The sequence below is a fragment of the Cajanus cajan genome, chromosome 2 (assembly GCF_000230855.2).
Source record: "Cajanus cajan strain Asha chromosome 2, NIPB_CcT2T_4, whole genome shotgun sequence".
NCBI classification, from domain to species: domain Eukaryota; kingdom Viridiplantae; phylum Streptophyta; class Magnoliopsida; order Fabales; family Fabaceae; genus Cajanus; species Cajanus cajan.
In genome coordinates, this window is record NC_138518.1 from 9,478,629 (window position 1) to 9,503,113 (window position 24,485).

At 32.6% G+C, this 24,485-nt stretch overlaps 2 protein-coding genes across 2 annotated transcripts; both read right to left on the reverse strand.

Moving 5' to 3' along the window:
- Window positions 1-1,973: 1,973 nt before the first annotated feature.
- LOC145954140 (uncharacterized) lies at window positions 1,974-3,517 on the reverse strand. The gene is made up of 2 exons (XM_083067895.1): window positions 3,328-3,517; window positions 1,974-2,983 (listed from the first exon to the last, which is right to left on the reverse strand). Exons 1-2 carry the CDS (start codon window positions 3,485-3,487, stop codon window positions 2,481-2,483), a joined length of 663 nt encoding a protein of 220 aa, XP_082924021.1. The 5' UTR covers window positions 3,488-3,517; the 3' UTR covers window positions 1,974-2,480.
- Window positions 3,518-6,240: 2,723 nt separating this feature from the next.
- Window positions 6,241-7,455, reverse strand: LOC109818890 (retrovirus-related Pol polyprotein from transposon RE1). The gene has a single exon (XM_020384427.2). The coding sequence runs from the start codon at window positions 7,453-7,455 to the stop codon at window positions 6,241-6,243; it is 1,215 nt and encodes a 404-aa protein (XP_020240016.2).
- Window positions 7,456-24,485: the final 17,030 nt, after the last annotated feature.

The following is a 24,485-nucleotide window of genomic DNA, read 5'->3' on the forward strand; positions in this document are numbered from 1 at the left end:
TGAAGTTAGATCGATTATGCAGTTGATCCGTTTCAAACCGGATTGAACCGGTCAATTTTCTGGTTCAACCGGTGAACCGGTGGGTCAAACCGGTTCAACCACTATTTTTTTTATTTTTTTTTAAATTTTTTTAAGGGACCATAAATCACAAAAATAATAATGAAAATTAAATCTCTTAATGAAAAAGCAAGGAGTCTTATTAAATATAACAATGACTACTTGTTCTAATATATTTGTTTGCAATATATACAACTTAAATAACTTTTATAGTATATTATTAATTTTAAATTATATATTTAATAATGCAATATCTATGTAAATATTACATATATTATTTTGTGATATTAATTGCAAGTATATTATATATGTACATATTATTTATATTTTTAATTTGTATTAATATACCGTTTAACATGTAATTTTTTTATGTAATTTTTTTACAAAATAAAATTAAAAATAATTTTAAATAAGATAGAAAAATTGAAATTTAAAATAAGATATGAATTTATTAAAATTTATAAGTATAAAATATATTTAATATGAATGTTTTTTAAAAAAAAATAAATAAAAATCGAGTCATGCGGTTCAACTAGTGACCTACTAGTTCAACCTTTGATCCACTGACCCAGTACCTTAACCGGTTCGATGACCGGTCCGGTTTTTAAAACTATGTTATGAACCACTACACTACATGATATTTTACTTATACATTTCACAAATATATATATATATATATATATATATATATAAAGATAAATTCACTTACTTTATTTAATAATTTTTATTCTACATCAAATATTTATAATTTTATTATTTAAATTAAAAATTCGTTTATAAATTTTTAAAAAAATTTAAAATTATTTAATTTTTTATTTCATTAATTCAAATTAATGAGATCATAAAAATATTTTATATATTAATTTAAATATATATAACAAATTATCACATAATTTTTAAATATTTTAAAAATTTATAGACTTAATCAATACATTAAGAATTTTTTAATAATAAAATTATTAAAATTTAATGTAGAATATGAGTTATTAAGTAAAATAAATCTACTAAAACTTACTTTTGAAATAAATTGACCCGTATATATACATATATATATATATATATATATATTTATATATATATATATATATATATATATATGATTCGTTATTTAAATTTTGAGTAAAATATAGAAAATAGATACTAAGATTCAAACCATGTCATAAGTTGAAGCAAACTAATTGACCAAAAAAATTATATTTGACAACATAATTATACACTTAAATTATATTATATTTGTACTTATTGAACAAATTTATAATATAATTTAGTTGTTTTATGTGTATTATATTGATATAATTTTTTTTAGGTTTCTTAAGATATGATATAAATTTTATTAAAATTTATAAATATAAATATATGTATTTATATATATATATATAACAAAGTTTTTTTTAAAAAAGAAATTATCTGTTTGACCTATGAATCATGCATTGACCCAATCCTCAAACTGATTTGATCCAATTTTTAATCATTTTCTATTAATGATTATAAGGAATGACTAATATAGCACTAATATATTATTTGTTTCCTTTTCTAAGTTGTAGTGGCTATATCTGCGACATATCTATCCCATGTTTTGTTATTTATATCACGATCCATAACATAGATATTTATATCACGATTCATAGATAGTTGTACATTTATTAAAAAAGAAAACAACCAATTAACAAGGTAAAATCACCTCTTTGATTATTTTTATTTTCTTCTTTTATAAATATTTATTGAGAAATTTATACAAACTACTAGTATGCTAAGCTGCTGAGAAGCTCATTTTAATATTCTATTTCTAATACTTTTTTTAATATTAGTTAACTCATTTTAATACTCTATTCCTAATACTCTTTTTAATATTAATTAAAAATCACAAATTTTAGTAGTTTCGATCACTTAATCAGAAAAGATCCATTAAATGAGAATTGAAACTTATAAAATTTGTAATTTTTACTGAATTTTAACTAATAATTAAAAAAAGTACTAGGTGAGTATGAGATATATAATGGCTAGCATTCCTCATCTGTTCAATCAAGGAGAAGTGTTCTTAGAAGAAGATGAAGAAGGGGGTATGCCAGGACTGTGAGGTGGAGGGAACAGAGGTGGGAATAGTGGAGGGAAAGGGACAGGGAAAATTGGTGCAGGTGGTGGAGGTGGTGGTGGTGATGGAGTTAAGCCAGGTATTACAATTGGTGGGAAAGGAGGAAACAAAGATGGTGGCCTTGCTGGGGGAGGCTGGAATGGGTTAGGGAAGAGAGGTGGTGGGCTTGGAGGAGGCTGGAATGGGTTTGGAAGAAGGGGTGGTGGGCTTGGAGGCTGGAATGGGTTTGGAATCAGAGGTGGTGGGCTTGGTGGTTGAAATGGGTTGGGAATTAGAGGAGGTGGCTGAAAGGGGTTTGGAATGAGGGGTGGAGGCTGAAATGGGTTAGGGATCAATGGTGGTGGAAAAAATGGGTTTGGAGGAAAAAGAAGTCTTCATCTAAATTCTTATCTGGGTGAAGTTTGTCTGAGCTTTTTGTTGGATTGAATTTCAACACTCTAGTATGAATTTTTGATGGTGTCAAAGGGAATGTATTTCTAGGAAGTTCATTTTTCTCATGAACATGTGCCTTGGAGTTTGGATCACTTTGTTTTTGGTTACAAAAGTTTGGTTTTTCTCTAGGCTTGAATGAGAACAACCCTGCTGAGAATGTGTGTTCTCCTTGCTTTCTTGTCTTGAGACTCATTGAAGAAGAGGTAGCAACTGAGGCCACAGCACAGTGAGGCTCACTGCTACTTATCAATTTGAAAGTGCATCTCTTGATTCTCTTCGCATGTTTCTTCACTTTGAAAGGTAGCTGCACTTTGAATTCTCCATGTTCATCTGTCTTCACTTCTTTCTTGAAACTTGGTACTATTGAATTCCCAACTTTGCATTCCACAGCTACTGAGGCACCTGCACATAACAGAATAAAACATGTGTTACAGTTTTCTTTCTTAGTAGGAATCGAGCACAGTATCAAAGAGTTACAACAACTCACGCACACGGCTCAATTAAAGAATACAGTATCAAAGAGTTACAATAATTCATGCACACTGCTCAATCAACGAGTATAATATTGAAGACTTACAACAACTCACACAAACTACTCAATCAACTAAATTAATTCCTTTGCTATATGTCACTTGCTGTTGATTACTGAGTTAAATTCTTTGCAATATGTCACGAAGTTTAAATAGCACTTGAAAGGAAATGATATGAAACTGAGCCATGACATCAACAAGGGAAGCAAAATGGACCTGAAATGAAATGAGTTTTTGAGGAGAAATCCTGTTGAAAACAAGTGTCAGAATAGACCGTGCCAACCACAACAGCAGAAGGATGCTTCTTGTCATGGCTAGTCTCCGAAGCACTACCATATGTGAGACTGAGAAACAGAATTACAAGGAACCAAGACATTATTCTAAGGTATGTAGTTTCACAAACTGTGTCTATGGTGAGTGAAGGCAATTGGTGTTTGTGCTTCCTAATAAATAACGAGGCTAACACTATTCAAGTATGCTCTTATTCTTCTTTAACTGTCCTTTGTACTATCTTGCCCTCTATGATAAAGACAATTGAAAACAAGAAGCCAGACCAGGAAAAAGGCTATTGGTGCAATCATGCAAAAACCACCAAACTGTTGAGAGAAGTGATTTTAGTTTGCTTTACCACCGCAGAACACAATTTTGGTGGGGTGCGAAATTGGATAAAGATAGGTTCTTGGTTTCTGTTTGATTTCCAAGTTAACAAAAACAAGAAAAAACTAATTTTTTTTTTTGGTAGAGTCTATAGACCAAAAGGATAGGAATAATGTAGGTTGCAATTAAACTTCTCTCCGAGTTCATACTTAAGAATTTAAATTTAATATTATTAGTTAAATTATAACAACTATATCACTTGATTTCCGTGTTTATTAGTTTCCAATTAAAACTTCTCTTATGATATTTAACACAATCACTTATTCAAGATTCTGTTTATCTATTGATCTGTCTCCATGAAACTAATATTATAATACATAGTGAATTGAATAGTATAATAAAACAATAAACTTTGCTTGGATGTTTGTTCCCTTGTTGTTGGTGAGTAAAATGCCAAAGGAAGAGATGGGTCCTGTTGGTTCACGAGACTAAGAAAGTAACCACATAATCTGTGAGAACGACATTTGACATTACTGATGACAAACACGTAGGAAATGTGTCTTTGCTGGAGTCACACTGACAGCCAAGACAAAGCTTAACATGACACCTGTGAAGTTCTAGATGTCAGAGGCTAAGAATTTAGACAAACTAATGAACCTGTGTTAGGAAATGTGTTTATCACTGATTCTGTTACTTGAGGTTAAAAATGTAGTATTAGTGGGTTTAATTCAATTTATTTTGAAGAAATTTTTTTAAAAAATTAAATGTGTTTTCAAATAATCATTTTTAAATCATGAAATTAGAGTGAAAAGATATATATGTATTCATATTTGAGCCATGCGGACAAATATTACGAGGTTCCTTTATTAAGTGATTCACAAATCCATGCGCATGAAAGATGCAAAAAGCGTAGCTGTCATGGTTGTAGATTTTTCTTTAGGAGTTTAATTGCATACTATCTCTAAATAAGGAAATATTATACTATTTTAAGAATTACAATTTTTCTACCAACATATATTTTTTTGTCATAAATTTATGATTTTTGTCGATTGTAATTTTGTTCATAAGATTGCTTATAAATATATATATATATATATATATATATAAACTAAAAAAAGTATTTTAGTTATAAAACTACATCTATACTAATATATAAAGGGGATACCCTTTTTAGTAACTACATTAGTCTCCACAATTTTTCGACCATTATACCCTTCTATTTTAAAAAAGTAGAAAAAATATTTTTTTTGTCAAATTTAAGAACTTAAAACTAATACATTAATCATAATACCAATTAGATTAATATACTTTTATTATTTAATTTTTATTTTTATTTTATTTTATATGGACCATTTTATCTTTTATTTATTTTTCAATAATTACTTTTTTTATGAGTAACTTCTCATTATTATTTTTTTAATATAATGCAGGCACAAAGTGCCTTTTTTCTACTAGTTAATATAAAAGGAATATTTTCTTTAGTAACTATTTATTCTTCACATTTGGATCATTATATTTTCATTTTAAAAAAATAAGAAAATAAAAAACTCAATAATTACTATTCTATGACTCCATTATTTTTTATTTTATTTTATTTTTTAAATAATATTAAGATGAAGTGTCTACATTGTCAATAATGGGTGGGCTACATTGTCAAAACATAAGCTTCCAAATTATCCATTACGTTTACCTATGAAAGACGCTAAAACGTGTGGTATGTGCCTCCAGCTAGTACTACTTGCATATTGGTTTATAATTTTCCTTCTTAGGAGCTTTGATTGATACGTGCATTTATTAAAAGATTTGTTTATTAGTCTTGATTATCATCACTATATATGCACGCTATTTAAAGTATTTCTCATATAACTCAAAATTTAAATTTACTTACCAAATATTTTTGTAATTAATTGCATTATGATATATATGTCATTGGAAACACGTACTCGTTGAAATAGTTACTTTTCTTTTCTTTTGTGTGAGTAGTTTTGATATAGTCTCATGATCGATTGTTTTGTGTAATTCAAATGTTGTTTGTTGTGGAAAGTTCATATGAAAGACACGAAAATTGCGTTTTATTTTAATGAAACATAAATGGTGGAGCTACTGTTGGGAAGAAACTTTAAAGGCTAGAAGGAAGTGTTTAAGATTGGGAGAGGTTGGAAGATTTTGAGAGAAAGAAAGACTTGTTGTATTGAATGCTTCTAAACTTTTTGGCTTACTTCCAAATGATACAACCATTCCCTATTTATACTAGTGGCACCTCCTTAACCAATGGTTAGGATCTTGCCACCACAACATTCATCTAAGGGCTATAATTCATTCTCTATAACTTTCTAAAACATTCCTACAATTCTAAACTTTTCTAAACTTATCTAGAAACATCTTATGGATAAACATCTATAGATATTTTGTACATCATTCTAGAATCTTTTAGATAGGATTTTCTAGAATTCTATTTGGGCCTTTGCTAATATTGGGCTTTTATCTTTTAAGCCCAACATACAAAATCAATTTATATTCCAACACCCCCTCTTAAACTTGATTTTGTACTCCAAGCAAACTTCTCAACTTCATAAAGACTTCTTTCTTCAGTGGTTTGGTGAAGATATATGCTACCTGATCGTGTGTCTTCACATATTCCATTTGCACATCCTTGTTGTTGATGCATTCTCTAATGTAATCGTAACGGGTGTGGATGTGCTTACTTCGATCATGGAAGACTGGGTTTTTTGCTAATGCTATTGCCGACTTGTTGTCCACGTAAATCTTTGTTGGCTCCACTTGTGGCAAGCTTAACTCCTTCAATAGGTTGCGTAGCCAAATAGCATGACAAACGCATGAAGTTGCAGCTACATACTCTGCTTCACATGTAGACAAAGTGACAATAGGCTGCTTCTTGGACATCCAAGTAAAGGCTGTGTCTCCCATGTAGAACACAAATCCACTTGTGCTCTTTCGGTCATCCATATCTCCACTCCAATCGCTATCACTATATCCAACAAGCTTGTAATCGTTAGAATTTGAGTAGTATAGGCCAAAGCTTGTCGTACCTTTGATATATCGAAGAATCCTCTTCGCAGTCTTGAGGTGAGTAGTTGTTGGAGCTTCCATGTACCGACTCACGACTCCAACGGCATAGAGAATGTCTGGTCTTGTACAAGTTAAATAACGCAAACTTCTAACAAGACTTTTATAGAGGGTTGGATCCACCTTTTCTCCCTCTTCATCCTTACTCAACTTGATGCCGCATTCCATAGGAGTGCCAACTGGATTAGCATCATCCAACTTGAACTTTTTGAGGAGGTCTTTAGCATAGCTTTCTTGATCATGAGTAATAAAAATTCCTTCGTTTCCTTGCTTTACTTCAATTCCGAGATAATATGCCATAAGCTCCATGTCGGTCATTTCAAACTCCTTGGTCATATCCTTCTTGAATTCCTCAAACATGCTTGGATTGTTCCTTGTAAAGATCAAGTCATCAACATACAAGCATACAATCAAAATATCTTTACCTTGAGCTTTGATATAGAGTGCATGCTCATATGGACACTTGATGAAATTCGCTTCTTTGAAGTACTTGTCAATCCGAACATTCCAAGCTCTCGGAGCTTGTTTCAATCCATAAAGAGCCTTCTTTAATCTCAAGACTTTATCTTCTTCTCCTTTAACTTCATATCCTTGTGGTTGCTCAATGTAGACTTCTTCTTTTTCAAGAACTCCATTTAAGAAGGCAGATTTGACATCCATTTGATGTATCTTTCAATTATTCTGAGCTGCTAATGATATAATAAGTCTAACAGTTTCTAGTCGAGCAACAGGAGCAAATACCTCGTCATAGTCGATGCCAGCCCTTTGACTGTAGCCCTTTGCTACCAATCTTGCTTTGTATCTCTGAACTTCTCCTTTGGAGTCCTTCTTTGCTTTGTAGACCCACTTGACACCAATTACTGTGTGTTCTTTTGGAAGCGAGACTAGCTCCCAAGTATCATTATTCTTTATTGCCTCGATCTCTTCATCCATTGCATTTAAACTCTTCTTTCCAATTGCTTCTTGGAAGTTCATGGGCTCACAGTCTGCAAATAGACAGAATAAGGTAACATTGTCTAGATTTTCGGTTGCCTCGTATATTTCTTGGAGACTTCGAAAACGTGGCATTCTTTCACTTGAGCTTTCATAATCTTGAAGGTTTGTATTTGGTGAAGTGGGTGGAGTAGTAGGTGTCTCTTGCGGTTGTTGTTGTTGTTCCACATCATCTTCTTCAACGCACGGGAAGAAGGTATGATCCTCACAATTTGTCGACCAATCCCATTCTCCTTCTTCATCAAACACTACATTCCGACTGATGATTGTTTTCCTTGAATCAGGATTGTAGAGTTTGTACCCTTTGGAGTTGGCGTCGTAACCAATGAAGATGTATTTTTCACTTTTGTCATCAAGTTTACTTCGTTTCTCATCTGGCACATGCACATGAGCTATGCTTCCAAAGACTCTAAGATGAGAAATATACCTGGTATTCTACCGCTCCATGCTTCTTGTGGTGTTTTTCCACTAACGCTTCTTGTTGGAGAGCGGTTGGTTAGATAGACTGCACATGCAACAACTTCAGCCCAAAACTCCTTTGGAAGTTTTTTACTTTTAAGCATGCTTCTTGCCATCTCCAAGATTGTTCTATTCTTCCTTTCAGCCACTCCGTTTTGTTGAGGCGATCTTGGCACTGTCAATTGTCATCTAATTCCATTGTCTTCACAATACTTCTGAAACTCTTTTGATGTGAACTCTCCTCCACGATCGGATCTCAAAGCTTTGATCAAAAGGCCACTTTCCTTTTCAACATGGGCTTTAAACTTCTTGAAGTTCTCGAATACTTCTGATTTTTCTTTTAAGAAATATACCCATGTTTTTCTTGAAAAATCATCAATGAAGAGAAGGAAATAATTACTCTTACCAAGTGATCTTGGCTTGATTGGTCCGCACACATCTGTGTGTATGAGTTCTAATGGCTTTTGAGCTCTTGAGTCTGACTCCTTTGGAAAACTCAATCAAAATTGTTTTCCAAGTAGACATCCTTCACAGACTTGGTTGGGGTGAGTAATACAAGGCGGCCCTCTCACCATTACCTTCTTGGAGAGCAACTCTAATCCTTTAAAATTAAGATGGCCAAATCGAAGATGCCAAAGCCACGATTGGTCTTTGTAGCACATCTTGAGACATTGTGGGCCATCACTTTGAATGTTGAGCACGAACATTCTATTTCTCGTCATTGGCACCTTTGCAATGAATCTACTTGTGTTATCTCTTATAGAAAGGTTATTATTCTTAAGTTGAATATCATAACCTTTCTCTAAGAGTTGTCCTAAGCTCAAGATGTTGCTCTTCATGCTTGGCACATAATATACGTTGGAAATAAATTGATGTTCTCCATTCTTTAGTCGGATGAGGACATTACCTTTTCCTTCCACCGCCACCTTTGATTCATCTCCAAAAGCCACGTTTCCCTTTACTGATTCGTCAAGCTCTACAAACATGCTTCTTTTCCCACACATATGGTTACTTACTCCACTGTCAAGGTACCACTGATTATCCTCGCCTTTATCTTGGCCCTTGTAAGCCAATAGCAAGGTACCATCTTCTTGACACCTTTCTTCAGCATAATTGGCTTTCTCTTCGACTTTTTTTTTCTTAGGGGCTCTACATTCAGAAGCATAATGTCCAAACTTATTACAATTGTAACACTTGATTCGTGACTTGTCATACCTTGAATTCGGATTTCCTCTCCCACGACCTCTGTTAGAGCTTTCTCCTCTCTGGTTATTATTGTTAGGCCTTCGTCCTTGTCCATGTCCATATGCACGCCCTCGTCCTTGTTCTTGACTATAACTTCGCCTTGATTGGTTGTGTGCATTTTCTTCTTTTCTTGAATCAACATGTGCCTTGAAGACTTGCTCCACGATCTCTTCCTTCTTCTTTTTCTTTTCTTCATAAGCTTGCAACGAACCAAGAAGTTGCTCTATTGACATGGCCTCCAAGTCTTTTGTTTCTTCGGTAATGGTGACAATATGTTCGAACTTTGGATCCAATGATCTAAGAATTTTCTCCATAATTCTTACATCATCTAGCTTCTCACCATTTCTTTTTAGGTTATTAGTAATTGTTAAAACTCTCGAAAAGTAATCGGAGACTAGTTCACCTTCCTTCATATGTAATGCTTCAAACTCTCCTCTCAAAGTTTGAAGACGTACCTTTTTTACTTGATCTGCTCCCTTGTAAGAGATCTTGAGCTTCTCCCATGCTTCCTTGGCTGTCTTGACTCCGGAAATCTTCTCAAAAGTATCTTCATCTAATCCTTGATAGATTAGACAGAGAGCTTTCTTGTCTCTCTTCCTTGAGTCTCTCAAGCTATCCTTTTGAGCTTGAGAAAGACTCTGTACATTCTCTGGTTCGTTGTGGCCCTTCTCGACCACCTCCCAGACATCATGTGCACCAAGGAGAGCTACCATCCTTAAGCTCCAATTGTCATAGTTGCTCTTGGTGAGCATCGGGACTTGAAAAGGAACTCCAGTATTTGCCATTTCTCTGAAGATCTTATGGCTCTTGATACCACTTTGTTGGGAAGAAACTTTAAAGGCTAGAAGGAAGTGTTTAAGATTGGGAGAGGTTGGAAGATTTTGAGAGAAAGAAAGGCTTGTTGTATTGAATGCTTCTAAACTTTTTTACTTACTTCCAAATGATACAACCATCCCCTATTTATACTAGTGGCACCTCCTTAACCAATGGTTAGGATCTTGCCACCACAACATTCATCTAAGGGCTATAATTCATTCTCTATAACTTTCTAAATCATTCCTACAATTCTAAACTTTTCTAAACTTATCTAGAAACATCTTATGCATAAACATCTATAGATATTTTGTACATCATTCTAGAATCTTTTAGATAGGATTTTCTAGAATTCTATTTGGGCCTTTGCTAATATTGGGCTTTTATCTTTTAAGCCCAACATACAAAATCAATTTATATTCCAACAGCTACATGGAAAAAGGGAACTTAACTTTGAAAAAGGAGCATTATAAGTCTTAGCTAGTTGTCAAATTCTAAAGTCGTTATCTTCACGGGTGTTTAATTCCAATCATAGCATATGCTCACAGATGAGTTTACTTGTGCATGATTAATTATGGGTCTATGCGTTATATAATTGTTTATTTATGGATTTGAGAGGCCCCCATTAACATCATTAATTAGATTCTTTTAATTTATTTATGCAATAATAAAAAAATATAGAAACATTAACCAACTGCATAAACATGTTAGTTCACCATGCTCTCAGAGTTTAAAAATGCCACATTCTGTTGATGAAAGGGAAAAAAATTATAATGTTAGGATTTGGTTTTGGTTTGAAAAGAAAATAAAGTCACACCACATACTTGTGTAAGTTTTACTTCAGCAATTGCATATTTTGCTTGTGTCGCAACGTTTTGTGTGCCTTAGAATAATGCTTAGTATATATTTTGTGAGATCATAATATGAAAATTAAAGTATTTGTCTGTAGAAAATAGATTAATCTGAAATACATCACTATATGCAGAACTGACTTTAATAGTACACAACATAAAACCAAATTAACATTTACGTATCATCCATGAACACCATATCAATGGTTACTGCCTTCAATGATCTTTGAACATATCAAATTTTTGTGATTCTAATAGTTGATATTCATATTTCTTAACTTCTCCAATTGAACCAATGTGTCATTTTTTAAAAGAAAAATGATAGAACTTCCGAATTCTTGTTCCGAAAAACATTCCAAAAGATTAAAATATTAACTTAAATTATAAAATATTAAATTAAATAATTATTTAATAATAAATTTATTAAAAAATATTAATATTTTAAAAATTCGGACGATGTTTCGGACGAAAATTCGGAGGATGTATCACTAACTCATTTTAAAAAGGTTCGCCTAGCATATAAGGGTCTTAATCAAGTCAATGTATTTTGAGCCACTAAGTACAGAGGGTGTATCTAGCAGTCACCGAGTTGTGGCCTATTACTGTCATGGTTTGATTATTAATGAAAGAAAGACAGGAAAATTGTTTCAAATGGTTATCAATAGGGGTGGAAAAAATAAATTACACTAAATTGAATTGTTAAAAACTGCACTGAATCGAAAAACAATTTGCTTGATCATGCGAACTGAACTCAACTGTTTTTTACTTTTCTCAACTGAATTGCATTACAATGTACTGTAATATGAACTAAATTAAATTGTTATGTGTTGTGAACTGAACTATTTTTGTGCCTTGAATTAAATCGAACTGTTTTGAACTATTTCCGAACTACACTGAACTTTTTTTAAACTACACTAAACTGCGAGGAATCAGAAACCTTGAGATAATAGTATTGATTTGGGTACTAGTGTTGGAACAATGCTCAACACTTGCAAAAGAGAAGATCTCTGCACACCAGCTAGGGCAGTTATTATTTGCATATCAATTACATTCTACATTAATGTCACACCATTTCAGTAATGAACCCTCACTCACTCTTCTTGATTAGTTTATGGAGTCACTTCTGATGTTTCAGCTATTGCATTGTCTATGAACTTATTGTGAATAGTTAGTTCAGTAGTGCATTGAACTGCAATTGTAGGAGTCTAGTTTCAAAAAAACTGAACTGTATAATGGTTCAGTTCAGTTTTTCAGTTCGTTACAGTGCAATTATTTAGAAGTTCAATTTAATGCAGATAATTTTTCTCACCCTTAATTTTCCCTGCTTCGCCAACAATGAATGAGTATTGATGCCAAAATGTTAATTAGGGCATTCAACACCGCTTGTATGGCCGTTAGTGGCATTAGATAAATAAATTGTTTTTCTTTCTTCTTAGTCTAGCCTTACTCTTTTATACTTTCTTCCAATCCCAATTCAACAAATTGAATCCACTGGAAAAATAGATTAGATAATCAACAAGCTATTCAAGATGAGCGTTATTATGAATCAATGACAAAGCTCATGGCTGGCATGCTTGAGCAACTTGTAGCGTAGGCAGACCAACCATTTATGGCTACTTTGTTCATGCTATTGTCACTAACTTCGAGACCTCCCATCACAACCAATTTGTTAGAGTTCAAGTATAAATGAAAGTCTCATATATGATAAAATTGGATATGTATAAATAAGAAAATCCATCAAATTGATGTCTTTAAGGTTTTGGGTCGATATATGATGTCAAATTTAGTTGTATTGTTTGCTCATTATCTGTTGTGAAAATATCCTCAAAGTTTAAACTCTTTTGATAATATCAGCATAACTATAAGCCTATTTGGATATAAGGTAAAAACATTTTTTAGAAAGATTCGTCAACTTGATGTCTTTAAAGTTGTGGATTAAGATATAGTATCAAATTTAGTTATTTTATATGTTCGTTACCTATTTTAAATATCTCCCTAAAATTTAAACTCCTTCAATTTTTATCCCCCATTTTGTAGTCTTTTTTCACCACTCCTCATCTTTCTCCCAACATTCAACGAATAAAAATAATGTTTTAAAAGATAAAAAATTAAAATAAATCTTAAAAATAAATAAAGAACAAAAAAATATAATTTATTACAAATAAATAAACATTTACAATCAGGTAGTTTTTATAGCAGGTTATAATAATAAAATGGAACAAGTGTGCAGGGTGCTCTTTTTTCTTTGGTTTGTGAAGCAATAAAACAAAATGGCAGATGATAAACACACCTCCACTCTCGTATAAACACCCCCTTTTTAAAAAAAAAATATATAAAATATCTAAATTATCCTTAAAAAAATGAAATTCCTAAATTTACTCCCCCTTCCTCGCACCCCCGTTCCCCGCACCCCCACACCCCACACCTCCCTTCTTCCTAAAGCCTCTTTCCGCTCAATGTCATCAAGTAACTTTCAAGAGTAATATGAATATACTTTTACATAACTTCACATAACGATAGATGATCAGTCAATTTCAAAATACAAAGACAATTGATCAATCAATTTCAAACACACAAACCCTATAAAGAATCCTAAAAAGAAATGTAAAGATGAGATACAATGTTAACAAAATAGAGAAACAATGAGCAATAATAAATTACAAACAATAAGAACAAAAGAATATAGAAGAAGGTGGAGATAGTGAGGAGATATTACAAAAACTAAAAAGGCTAGAAGAGGAGGTAGAGATGTCGGATAAGAAAGTGATGAAGAAGAAAAGAAGAAAGGGGTAGAAAAGAAAGAAGATGGGGGGTGCGGGAAAAAGAAAGAAGAAGAGGGGTGTGGGGAAAAGAAAGAACATGGGGTGCGAGGTGCGGGAAAAAAGAAGAAGAAGAGGGGTGTGCAATGTCAGCAGGTAGTCTTGTAAGAGAAAGACTCTTACTTGTTCTATGGAAATAAACACTAGTACAAAAATGACTTTAAAATCGGGGTTTTAAAATCAGTCATAAGGTAACCATTTTAAAAGTGACGCGGTGGCCTGTATTGCAACAGAACGGCCCTTGCTGCAAGTAGAACGGCCTGTACTGCTTGTAGAACGGGCCGTTCTGTTTGCAGTACGACCTGTTCTGCTTGCGGGGAAGGGGGGTGTGGGGTGAGGGGAAGGGGGGGTGCGGGGAAAGGGGGGTGTAAATTTAGGAATTTCATTTTTTTAAGGGTAATTTAGACATTTTATATATATTTTTTTTTTAAAAGGGGGTGTATTTATAGGAGAGTGGAGGTGTGTTTATCATCTGCCAAACAAAATTGGTGTATCCTTTATGGGCTTCTTTTGCTTCACGATCACTATACATGAACTTGGGCCTATATTGCTTCAGGGCCTTTGTGGGTTTTTCTAATTTGGTTCATGATATATACACCTCTTTTTTTCTATAAGTACACCTCCTTTTTAAAAAAAAATAATTAAAATTTTAACATATTCTTAATTTTTTTAATTTATAATTTTTTAATTTTACATCACAATATTTAATTTAGTAATTTTTTTTCCACACATCTTCTCTCATTTTTTCAATTTTTACATGCACCCCTTTACTTTTCCTTCATCCCACCTATTTTGGTAGCATGTGAAAATTAAAAGAGAAAAAAAAAGTGTATGAAAAAGAAGAAAGTAACAAATTGAAAGTTAAAGGTGTAAAATTAGAAAGTTAAAAAAAAACTACAATATTTTATAATTTTAAAAAAATATATAAAAGAAGTGTACTAATAAAAAAAAGGAGGTGTATATATCATTACCCTTCTAATTTTGTATGACTCCAGTTTGGAACAAAAACACATGCGGAGGGCTTTGTAATACAAATATGGCCATCTGCTTTTGGCTGATGATATATACACCTCCTATCTTTTATAAATACACCTCCAATCTTTCTTTTATTTTAAAAAAATTCCTAAAATATCCTTCTAACTAAATTTTTATTTTCAAAATTGTTTTATTCACCCCCTTCTTTTATCATTCTTCTTCTTCTTCTTTCCTCTTCTTTTTCTTATTCTCCTTTTTTATCACTCTAGTCATTTTTTGATGATTTTATTCTTTTTCGTTTTTCATTCTTGATTTTTCTTTTACAATCAACATAATCATATTTTATCTTTCTATCTTTTAAATTCTATTTTTCACTTTCCACTCTATTCTTTCTTAAACCCTAATTTTTCATTCAATCATCATTATCCTCTACATTCAATACAAGGTACAAAATTAATATATTAAATTACATTTCATATTTACAATTTTTTTAAACTTATTTAACATTACTTATGCACAACAGGTTCGATCGCAGACGCCGGTGGTGGATGAAGAGATAAAGAAACTGGTAAGTTAAATGTGCCATGCGCTTGTAAAATAAGTTTTTTAGCATTCCGGAAAGTACTTTCCCGAATAGTAAAATTATTGTTCATATAATTCCGGAAAGAACATTCCATAATAGTAACTTTAATATTATGGAAAGTACTTTCCGGAATGTAAAATAAGTTTTTTAGCATTCCGGAAAGTACTTTCCGGAATAGTAAAATTATTGTTCATATAATTCCAGAAAGAACTTTCCGTAATAGTAACTTTAATATTATGAAAAGTACGTTCCGAAATTATGTAAAAAAACATTTCCGGAAAATACTTTCCGGAATAAGAATTTAATATTATGGAAAATATTTTCCGGAACATTTTTATATAATTCCAGAAAGAACTTTCCGTAACAGTAACTTTAGTATTATGGAAAGTACTTTCCGTAATTATGTAACAAAACATTTTCGGAGGCTACAGAATTAAATATTATGGAAAGTATTTTCTGGAATAAAAATTTTATTATTCGTAAAATACTATATTTTTGTTTTTAGTAGAATTGTTATATTTCTTTTATCTCTCATTATAGTTTTGTTAGTCGTTGACGCTTTCGAGCAACACTACCATCTCTTGTCTGTGCCATAACTTCACATAGATAGATGATCGGTCAATTTCAAAATACAAAGACAATTGATCAATCAATTTCAAACACACAAACCTTATAAAGAATCCTAAAAAGAAATGTAAAGATGAGATACAATGTTAACAAAATAGAGAAACAATGAGCAATAATAAATTACAAACAATAAGAACAAAAGAATATAGAAGAAGGTGGAGATAGTGAGGAGAATTACTTGGAGGAAAAATGCATATGACCTTACACCTTTTCCTTTGACAATAAACCGTGAGCTTACAGTTTATAACAAAATAAAAAAGGAAGAAGATATTATAAAAACTGAAAAGGCTAGAAGAGGAGGTAGAGAGGTCAGATAAGAAAGTGATGAAGAAGAAAAGAAGAAAGGGGTAGAAAAGAAAGAAGATGGGGCGTGCCGGAAAAAGAAAGAAAAAGAGGGGTTTGGGGAAGAGAAAGAACAGGGGGTGCGAGGTGCGGGAAAAAAAGAAGAAGAGGAGTGCCAGAAAGAGAAAGAAGAGGGGTGTGCAATGTCAGCAGGTGGTCTTGTAAGAGAAAGACTCTTACTTGTTCTATGGAAAGAAACACTAGTACAAAAATGACTTTTAAAATCAGGGTTTTAAAATCAGTCATAAGGTAGCCATTTTAAAAGTGACGCGGTGGCCTATACTGCAACAGAACGACTCTAGAATGGCCCGTGCTGCAAGCAGAATGGCCTGTACTGCTTTTAGTACGGCTCGTACTACAAGCAGAACGACCTGTACTTCTTGCAGAACGGGCCGCACTGCAAGCAGAACGGGCCGCACTACAAGCAGTGCGGCCCGTTCTGCAAGCAGTGCGACCCGTTCTGGTGCCGTTCCAGACTAAAGTTTTAGGCTGCAAGCAATTTTAGGCATAATATACTCCAAAGTTCAAACTTCTACATGCAGATACAAGATAATGTTCCATGCATGTACTTTTTACGCAATGGTTGAACCTTATGTACGCATGTGATGTCCCGGTATTGAGAAAGAAATCGGCCACGAATGGATTGTATACTTCAAATTCATAAAAGAAAATCATTGTAAAGAAGCTTTAGTATAAAGGATACTTACCAGAGTCAAATCCTTCACAAGCAAAAAGCCTTTCTTATGCTAGTTATGGTGGGACTAGTCCTTTTTTTCTATTCAGAATGATTGTAAAAGTATATTGCTTGATGACATTGAGCGGAAAGAGGCTTTGGGAAGAAGAGGGGTGCGGGGAAGGGAGGTGTAAATTTAGGAATTTCATTTTTTTAAAGGGTAATTTAGACATTTTATATATATTTTTTTAAAAAAGGGGGTGTGTTTATACGAGAGTGGAGGAGTATATATCATTAGCCTCTGCTTTTTCTCCTTTTTCAATTTTATGTTGGTTTCGTTTTGTTTAAACTTTTGTATCTATTGACAAATATTTTGTAATGAATATTTATAAATATAAAATATTTAAGGATAGATTAAATTATTAATAAAAATAATTTATTACATTAAAAAATAAATTATAATGTAAAAACAAAAACTTTAGAAAACTATAATCTTAAAAAATCTCGGATGTTAAATCAATTACAAGAGATTATTTTAATGCTAGTTTGCAGATATCTTATTATATATAATATTGATTTTAAAAAATAATTATATTAAGTAAATTAATTAAAAAATAATAAATATATCTTTTAGTATGGATTAAGATCTATTCTCCTTTCACCAAATACTGAATTGAATCAACTTAGATTCATATAATAATAATAAATATTACGCTTTCAATACATAAATAAAAGTATATATATTTTTATCTTTGTTATTATTTTGTTAAATTATTTTGTTAAATATCACTTAACTTAGACATTTAACGTAACTTTGAAATAACAATCTAATTATCTAAATAAATAGAAGAGGTGTAAGTGGGTCAAATTGGACTTGGTCAAAATCAAAATTTAATGAGTTGGGTTGGATCGAGTTTATGTAAAAAAATTTTAAGAACCAAACCAACCCAATTCGATTTCAAACATGTTGGGTTGAGTTAAGTTAATCAGGTCAACATAATTAAATTTATTTATTTTTTGTAAAAATTTAAATATTTCAAAATAGATGTAAATCATTGGATACATTGTTGCAAATACACTATTATCAACTTATAAAATAAACAATGACACAGACTAAACTCTAAAATAAATTTATTAATTTGTTACATTATTATCAATTCAAAAAACTAATATTAATTAATACAAAATAAAATTTAGATAAATATTATATTATTAAAATGTTATCAATCTAAAACACAAAACTCGTTATTAAGTAAGAGGAACAGTGAATATTATTCTAAATAAATGACCATTCAAATATTATTATTATTATTATTATTATTATTATTATTATTATTATTATTCTTATTATTATTATTATTATTATTATTATATATGACCGATGAGGTCGGGTAACGGGTTAAAAACAAAAAACCCGTTACTTGACTAGTATAATGTCAGATTTTGATTGGATTGGGTTGGGTGTAAACCAAACACTGAAAATTGATCCAAACTTATTAGGTCGATTTGGGTCAGTTTAGGTTTATGGGTTACTCATACCCACATTTTTTTAAGAATTTCAAATGCTCTGGGGTGAAATATTTGTTTGGATGGAGAATTTATAAAGAATTTAAAATCCGAGCATATGTGAAATTCCTTAAGATAGTAGAATTTCAAATTATTCCAAAATAGTAAGAATTTGGAAATTTTCATTTTTTTTCTTTCTTATCTCACTTGCATATCTTTTATTTCTCTTCTATTATTAGGTTAAAAGATGATATTGGATCCCTTAGGTGAATTCAGTAAGGAGCTTGGTGATCTTTTGAAGGTTCTGATAAAAAACATAAATAAAGTTCATATTAATTATTAAGTAGAGAAGTTAGAGACAATAATTCACTTCAATTAGGTGTACCAGTTACTCAATTCCTAATTTGCTTCAACCCAAGTAAGATTCCTAATTAGGAGCATTTACTGTTGCTTTAGCTGCTGTGGTGAGAATTCCAGTCAAAGCTGATGGCATCCTTACTTGCATGAACATGAGATGATGAGCGAAGGAAGAGGAAACCTACTCCATGGATCAAGTTCTTCAAAGGTGGCACAAGGTTTTAGGGTGGATGATGATGGAATGGACAAAAATGGAGGTTGGGTAGAAGGTGCTTGAGGAAATGCTTGGGAAGGGTACTCTAGGGTTGGCTCACTTCATGATGATGAAGGCCACTTCTAGGGTTGTTTCTCTCAAGGTGGAGATGAGAGGGAGGTGGCCGATTTAGCCAAGGGTGACTAAGGAAAGATATAAAGGCACAAAAGACTCTCTTTATATTCAATATCCAAAGTATTTACATGATGCATAGCCTAGGGTATTTATAGGAGTGGGTTGCATCTAGGGTTGCATTGGCCAAAATTCACAATGCCAAATGCACACTAAATAAAACTCAAATGAACCCTAGATGCAACTTGGTGGCCAAGGATGGAATCTTTGGGTTTAGTTAGGCTACATCTAGGTGCATGATAAGACCATGCAACCTTTGCCCTCCACTTGGGCCTAAGCCTTTCTAACACCAAAAATAGGTCCAATAGCCACAAAAATACGTCTAGGTTTTTGTTCCCACCCAAATCAAATACCTTAGCCCAAAAAATAAAAACCTATGATCTAAAGCACCCCATAATACAAGGGTAAAATGGGAAATGCAAAAGAAAATAAATCCTATGACTAAAATACCCCAAAATACAAGGGTAAAATTGGAAATACAAGTAAAATAGATCCTATGTCTAAGATACCCCAAAATACAAGGGTAAAATAGGAAATCAAAGACAAGGGAAAAATAGGAATAAAAATAAATGCTATGCTAAGAAAAACTTAGGAGCTAAGGTCCAAAAGTGGCCTCACTCCTCCTATGGTTTTTCAACACTAACCCATTCCTTTTGCTTCCTTTAATACATCACCTCTTGGACTTCTTGGCCTTAGTGTTATTCCATCATTCCCTCCCTCTTGAAAAGGATTTGACCTCAAATCAAGAGGTTCCTCATGGTGGGCATCATGACCAACAAAAACATAAAAATAAGCATTAGAGGTAATAGTATATGCTAGAAATGGAAAGTGTATCCTAAGAGGGCTTCTACTAAAAATGCTAAAAATATTGTCTAAATTAAAAGGACTAGACTCTCTAATGCGAAAGATAGGATCTTCCCCATGGTGAAGTCTAGATGTATAACCAAAACCTAAAAAGGTAAAAAGACTAAAACTATAGCACACTAATGCATTAGTCCTAAAAACTAAAATATCTTGTTGGAGGTACCCAATGTAGTGACCTAGGTATGTACTAGAAAATAAAGAAAACTTAACTAAACAATTTCCTAAACAACTTTGTATTGCATTATTTATTAGATACATATGAGAAAAAGGTGTGAAGAGGAGTCTAGAAAACTCATATAATCTAAGTTTGTCTTGTAGGGAAGTAACCAAGTTAAGTTCAAATAAGTTTGAACTTCCCTCAAGATCAAAAATAGAAAATAGGACACCATGAGATGTATCCAACAAATCATACAAATCAAAAGTTGGGTGCTTTATGAGGAAAACTAAAGTAGAAAAAGTCTTAAAGAAAGAAGGTTTATCTTCCTTAGGCACCACCAAGGAAGTAGCACAAGAAGTGGGACTAAGTGAAGTCCACTTCTTCTTCACTAAATCTTGAAGTTGAGATTCTTTTTCTTTAAAAAGGATTTGTTTTTGAATCTCCACTTCATGACTAGTGGTAATGTGGGAGAAAGAGTTAAGGTCTTGATGAATGAAAAGAGTCTTTAAATCATTTTCAATGGTAAAGTGACTCTCTTTAAGCATAAGCCCTTTGGAAGAAACATTATCCTCTTTACTCTTCTCTAAGAGTATTGTTTGTTTCCTTCCATTTTCTAACCACTCTTGAACTTTCTCTATACTTTTCTTTATTTTTTCTTTCTTTTCTATTTTCTTTTCTTTTTCTTTTCTTCTAAGTCCTACCTCTCTTGTTGTATTTTCTTCCTCATGCATACTCCTAGGGACTCTAACTTCTTTTCCTATTTGAGATCTATTTGGAACAATCCTAGTTTTGGATCCACTAGTTTCTACCAACTTTGCAAGTAAATTTCTTATTTCCTCATTATTCTTTTCATTTTCTTTTTCTCTTTTTCTAATGTCTTCCACTCTTTTTATGTTTTCCTCTTCTTTTTTTCTTATGTACTCCTTCAACTCCCTAATCTCATCCCTAACACTAAGTCTACTACTATAGGAAGTATGACCATGTACACTAGAGTGATCACTCATCTTTGATCAAGAAAAAAGGTTTTCACAAATTTGTTTTCAAAGAGGTTGGTTAAAAGGTTTTCACAAAGAGTGAGTGATAAAAAATGTTTTCACAAAAAGGTTTTCAAAGGAGCAAGATTGTTATGAAAAAGGCCTAAGTGTACAAAGTGAACTATCAAAGGGAGGTGGACTACTAGGAATCACTTAATAACCAAGCCTTATCAAGTAAAAATCACTAAGCCTTTTCACACTTTTCTCACAAAATAATTTTTGCACAAAAGTTATGTGTGTGTGCACGACCCCCTAGAAGGAAAATTGAAGCCTTCTAAATGAAACAAATAGACAAACTAAAGTCCTAGGCAAATATACTACAAAAGGTTTAAAGCATGCAAAGGAAAACACTTAAAGCATATGCTAGTCGAATTCCTAGGTGAAGATTTTCAAATCACCTTCAAACTACACGAAATTAAAACCAATATGAAGTGGTTTAAAATGGCCAATTACAAACCAAAAAATGAATGAAACCAAGGCCAAAACATAAGAGGCCGAAAATTTAACAAGTAAGAAATAAGTAGAAAAGGAAGCCTCTAAGTCTTCAATTCTCCACCCCTTCACAATGAACACCCAATGTTAGTCTTGAAATGGTGTTTGCACTCTTTGAATTGGTGTGATCCTCCAAAGTTCCTTGAACTCCAATCGAACAACCCCTCCACTCAATCCACCAAGAAAGTGTGTAGTGTTTTAGAAGTTTTCCCCACCTAGGTCAAGAAGAAAACACAACCCAAGAGTACAAGAGGCCAAGAAAGAAAAACTAAAAAGGCACAATTAAGAAAAGGCTAAACTCAAATGGAATTTATGAGACAAACTTAGGAGTAGAAAGAAGATTCAAAAACTGAAATTAAGGCACGTTAATAAAAGGAAATAACACAAAAGAGTAATTCCTAGAATGGCACTAGAATAGAATTTAGCAAGTAGGCTTAAATGAAAAATATGCACTTAACATGTTTGATTTATTGTCTCATTTGGCCATTAAGCATTGTCCAAGGGTCCAAGAATTAACTCCAAGTGCTATGGTATGAAAGTTGGTCCAAAACTCCACAAGTCTAGCAAAGGGTTCCCTTTTTCTTGTTTTTGGTTTTTTTGTTCTTTTTGGGCTTGTCCAAGTCTTGGTTTTAATGTTCCAAGTCCAGCCACTTTTCTTTTTTTTTTTTTTTGAATTTTATACTATTCCTTTGCTAGGGTTTTACACTTTTTTTTGGTAGTTTTGTTAGCAACTTTTTGGAGTATTCTTTTAGCAACTTATGTAACACCCCAATTTTCAAAAAGGTTATTATTATTATTATTATTATTATTATTAGATGGTATTTGGTCATAATTATTTTAATAATTATAGAGGAATATTATTTTGTACGTTTTAAATAATTATTATTTTGGACAATTATTTTGTACGTATTAAATAAGTATTTTTATTATCATTTTTAAATAAATATTTATATGTTTTAAGAGAAGGTTGATTTTATATGATATTTTGTTATTGAAATTATATTATTATATTTAGGGTCAGAAATATATTATTATTATAGAGAAAAAATATTTTATAATATACATGTATTTATTTTATTTAATTATTTTGAGGAAAATTAGAAGTGGGTTAGAAGAGAAGGAAAATGGGTTGGGTTGACCCAGTCCAATGGATTAATTTTAAGAAAGGAGTCAAGTGGTGTTAACCCTATCTGCCTCATTTGCGTTCTGAAGGGTTAGGGAAAAAAAGAGGAGAAACAAAGAGCTCTAAGGAAGAGTACTCAGGAACGATCTTAGATCACACCAAGACCATTCATCTTCTACTCATCCAGGTACGGGGGATGAGTTTCTTCATATGTGAATATAGGGGTGTTCGGGTAGTGAGGGCAATCCCTAAGTCCCTCTAGGAACTCTATTTAAAATTCTGAACGATTATCTGTGCAATCGATGTTCTAAATTCTTAATTCATTTGGAAGAACTTATTTCTTGAATTGTCTTTGAATTCCATTGGGGCTTTCTTGTTAATTCTTTATCCTTAAATTTGATGACTTGAATTTTATGTGTTAAGAAGAGTTTAGATTTTTTTTTTTGTAAAACCAATGGAAACCAATTTTTGAGGCTTGAGATGTGTATGGATTGATTTGGAACGTATGAAGAATATAAATGGAGTTAAACTGAACCAACGGGGTGTAGAAGTAGTGAAAATTGGTAAAAACCTGGTTGGAACTCGTAAAACGCAGGTTTAATTTCACAGAGGGGAGTCTGGGCAGAGATTTGGGCGCTCAGCGCCAGTTTTGGGCGTCGGGCGTCGGGACCCCGACATACGTTTGTAATTTTGCGATATCTTTCTGTGTAGTTATCCAAATCGAGTTCCATTTGTTTTGTTAGAAACTAGACATCTGGGGCTACCATTTAGACACAATAATCGGGTAAAAATATTAATATTTGATCAAGTTATGTGAGTTGCAATTTGAGCCTTCCAATCTGTGTGCGAACCACAACATCAATTTTTGTGAGCCCTGAATGGTAACCTAAACTACTTGATTAGGATTTGTGTTCTTCATGAAAGTTGTAGATATTGATGTTATAATTCTAATGGAGTTGGGATCACTTAGAAAGGATATGTATATCTCGAGTTATGGTTAAATTATTAACTGAATGTCATAGATATTGTGATGTGTGTGAAGAATTATGTGAAATTTGTGGTCTATGATGTTGATAACTTAATGATAGGTACCTAGCATGTGAGGATGATATTGCATGGATTGTTATTGACAAGTGATGATGTTATATAATGGAGATGCATTAATTATGAGTTACGTGGGATGCATGAGTTGCATGAGACTTATGAATTGCATGTGGTGCTTGAGAAGCCAGACGTGGCTATATTGCATTGGACCCTGGGCCCAGAGAGGGGTTGAGATAGGGGGGGACCATGACGGGAGGCATTCCATGCGTGGGCCGTTGGGTGTTTAACTGCGCAGCTCACTGGCCACAGAGGGTTTAACGGTGGGTGGATTGCCTTTGCACGGGCCGC

Coding starts and splice junctions, on each gene's coding strand:
- LOC145954140 (XM_083067895.1), bottom strand. CDS start 3,487: ATGTCTTGGTTCCTTGTAATTCTGTTTCTCAGTCTCACATATGGTAGT. Junction 2,984..3,327: donor AAAAACTCATTTCATTTCAG/GTCCATTTTGCT, acceptor TGTTATGTGCAG/GTGCCTCAGTAGCTGTGGAA.
- LOC109818890 (XM_020384427.2), bottom strand. CDS start 7,455: ATGGATGTCAAATCTGCCTTCTTAAATGGAGTTCTTGAAAAAGAAGAA.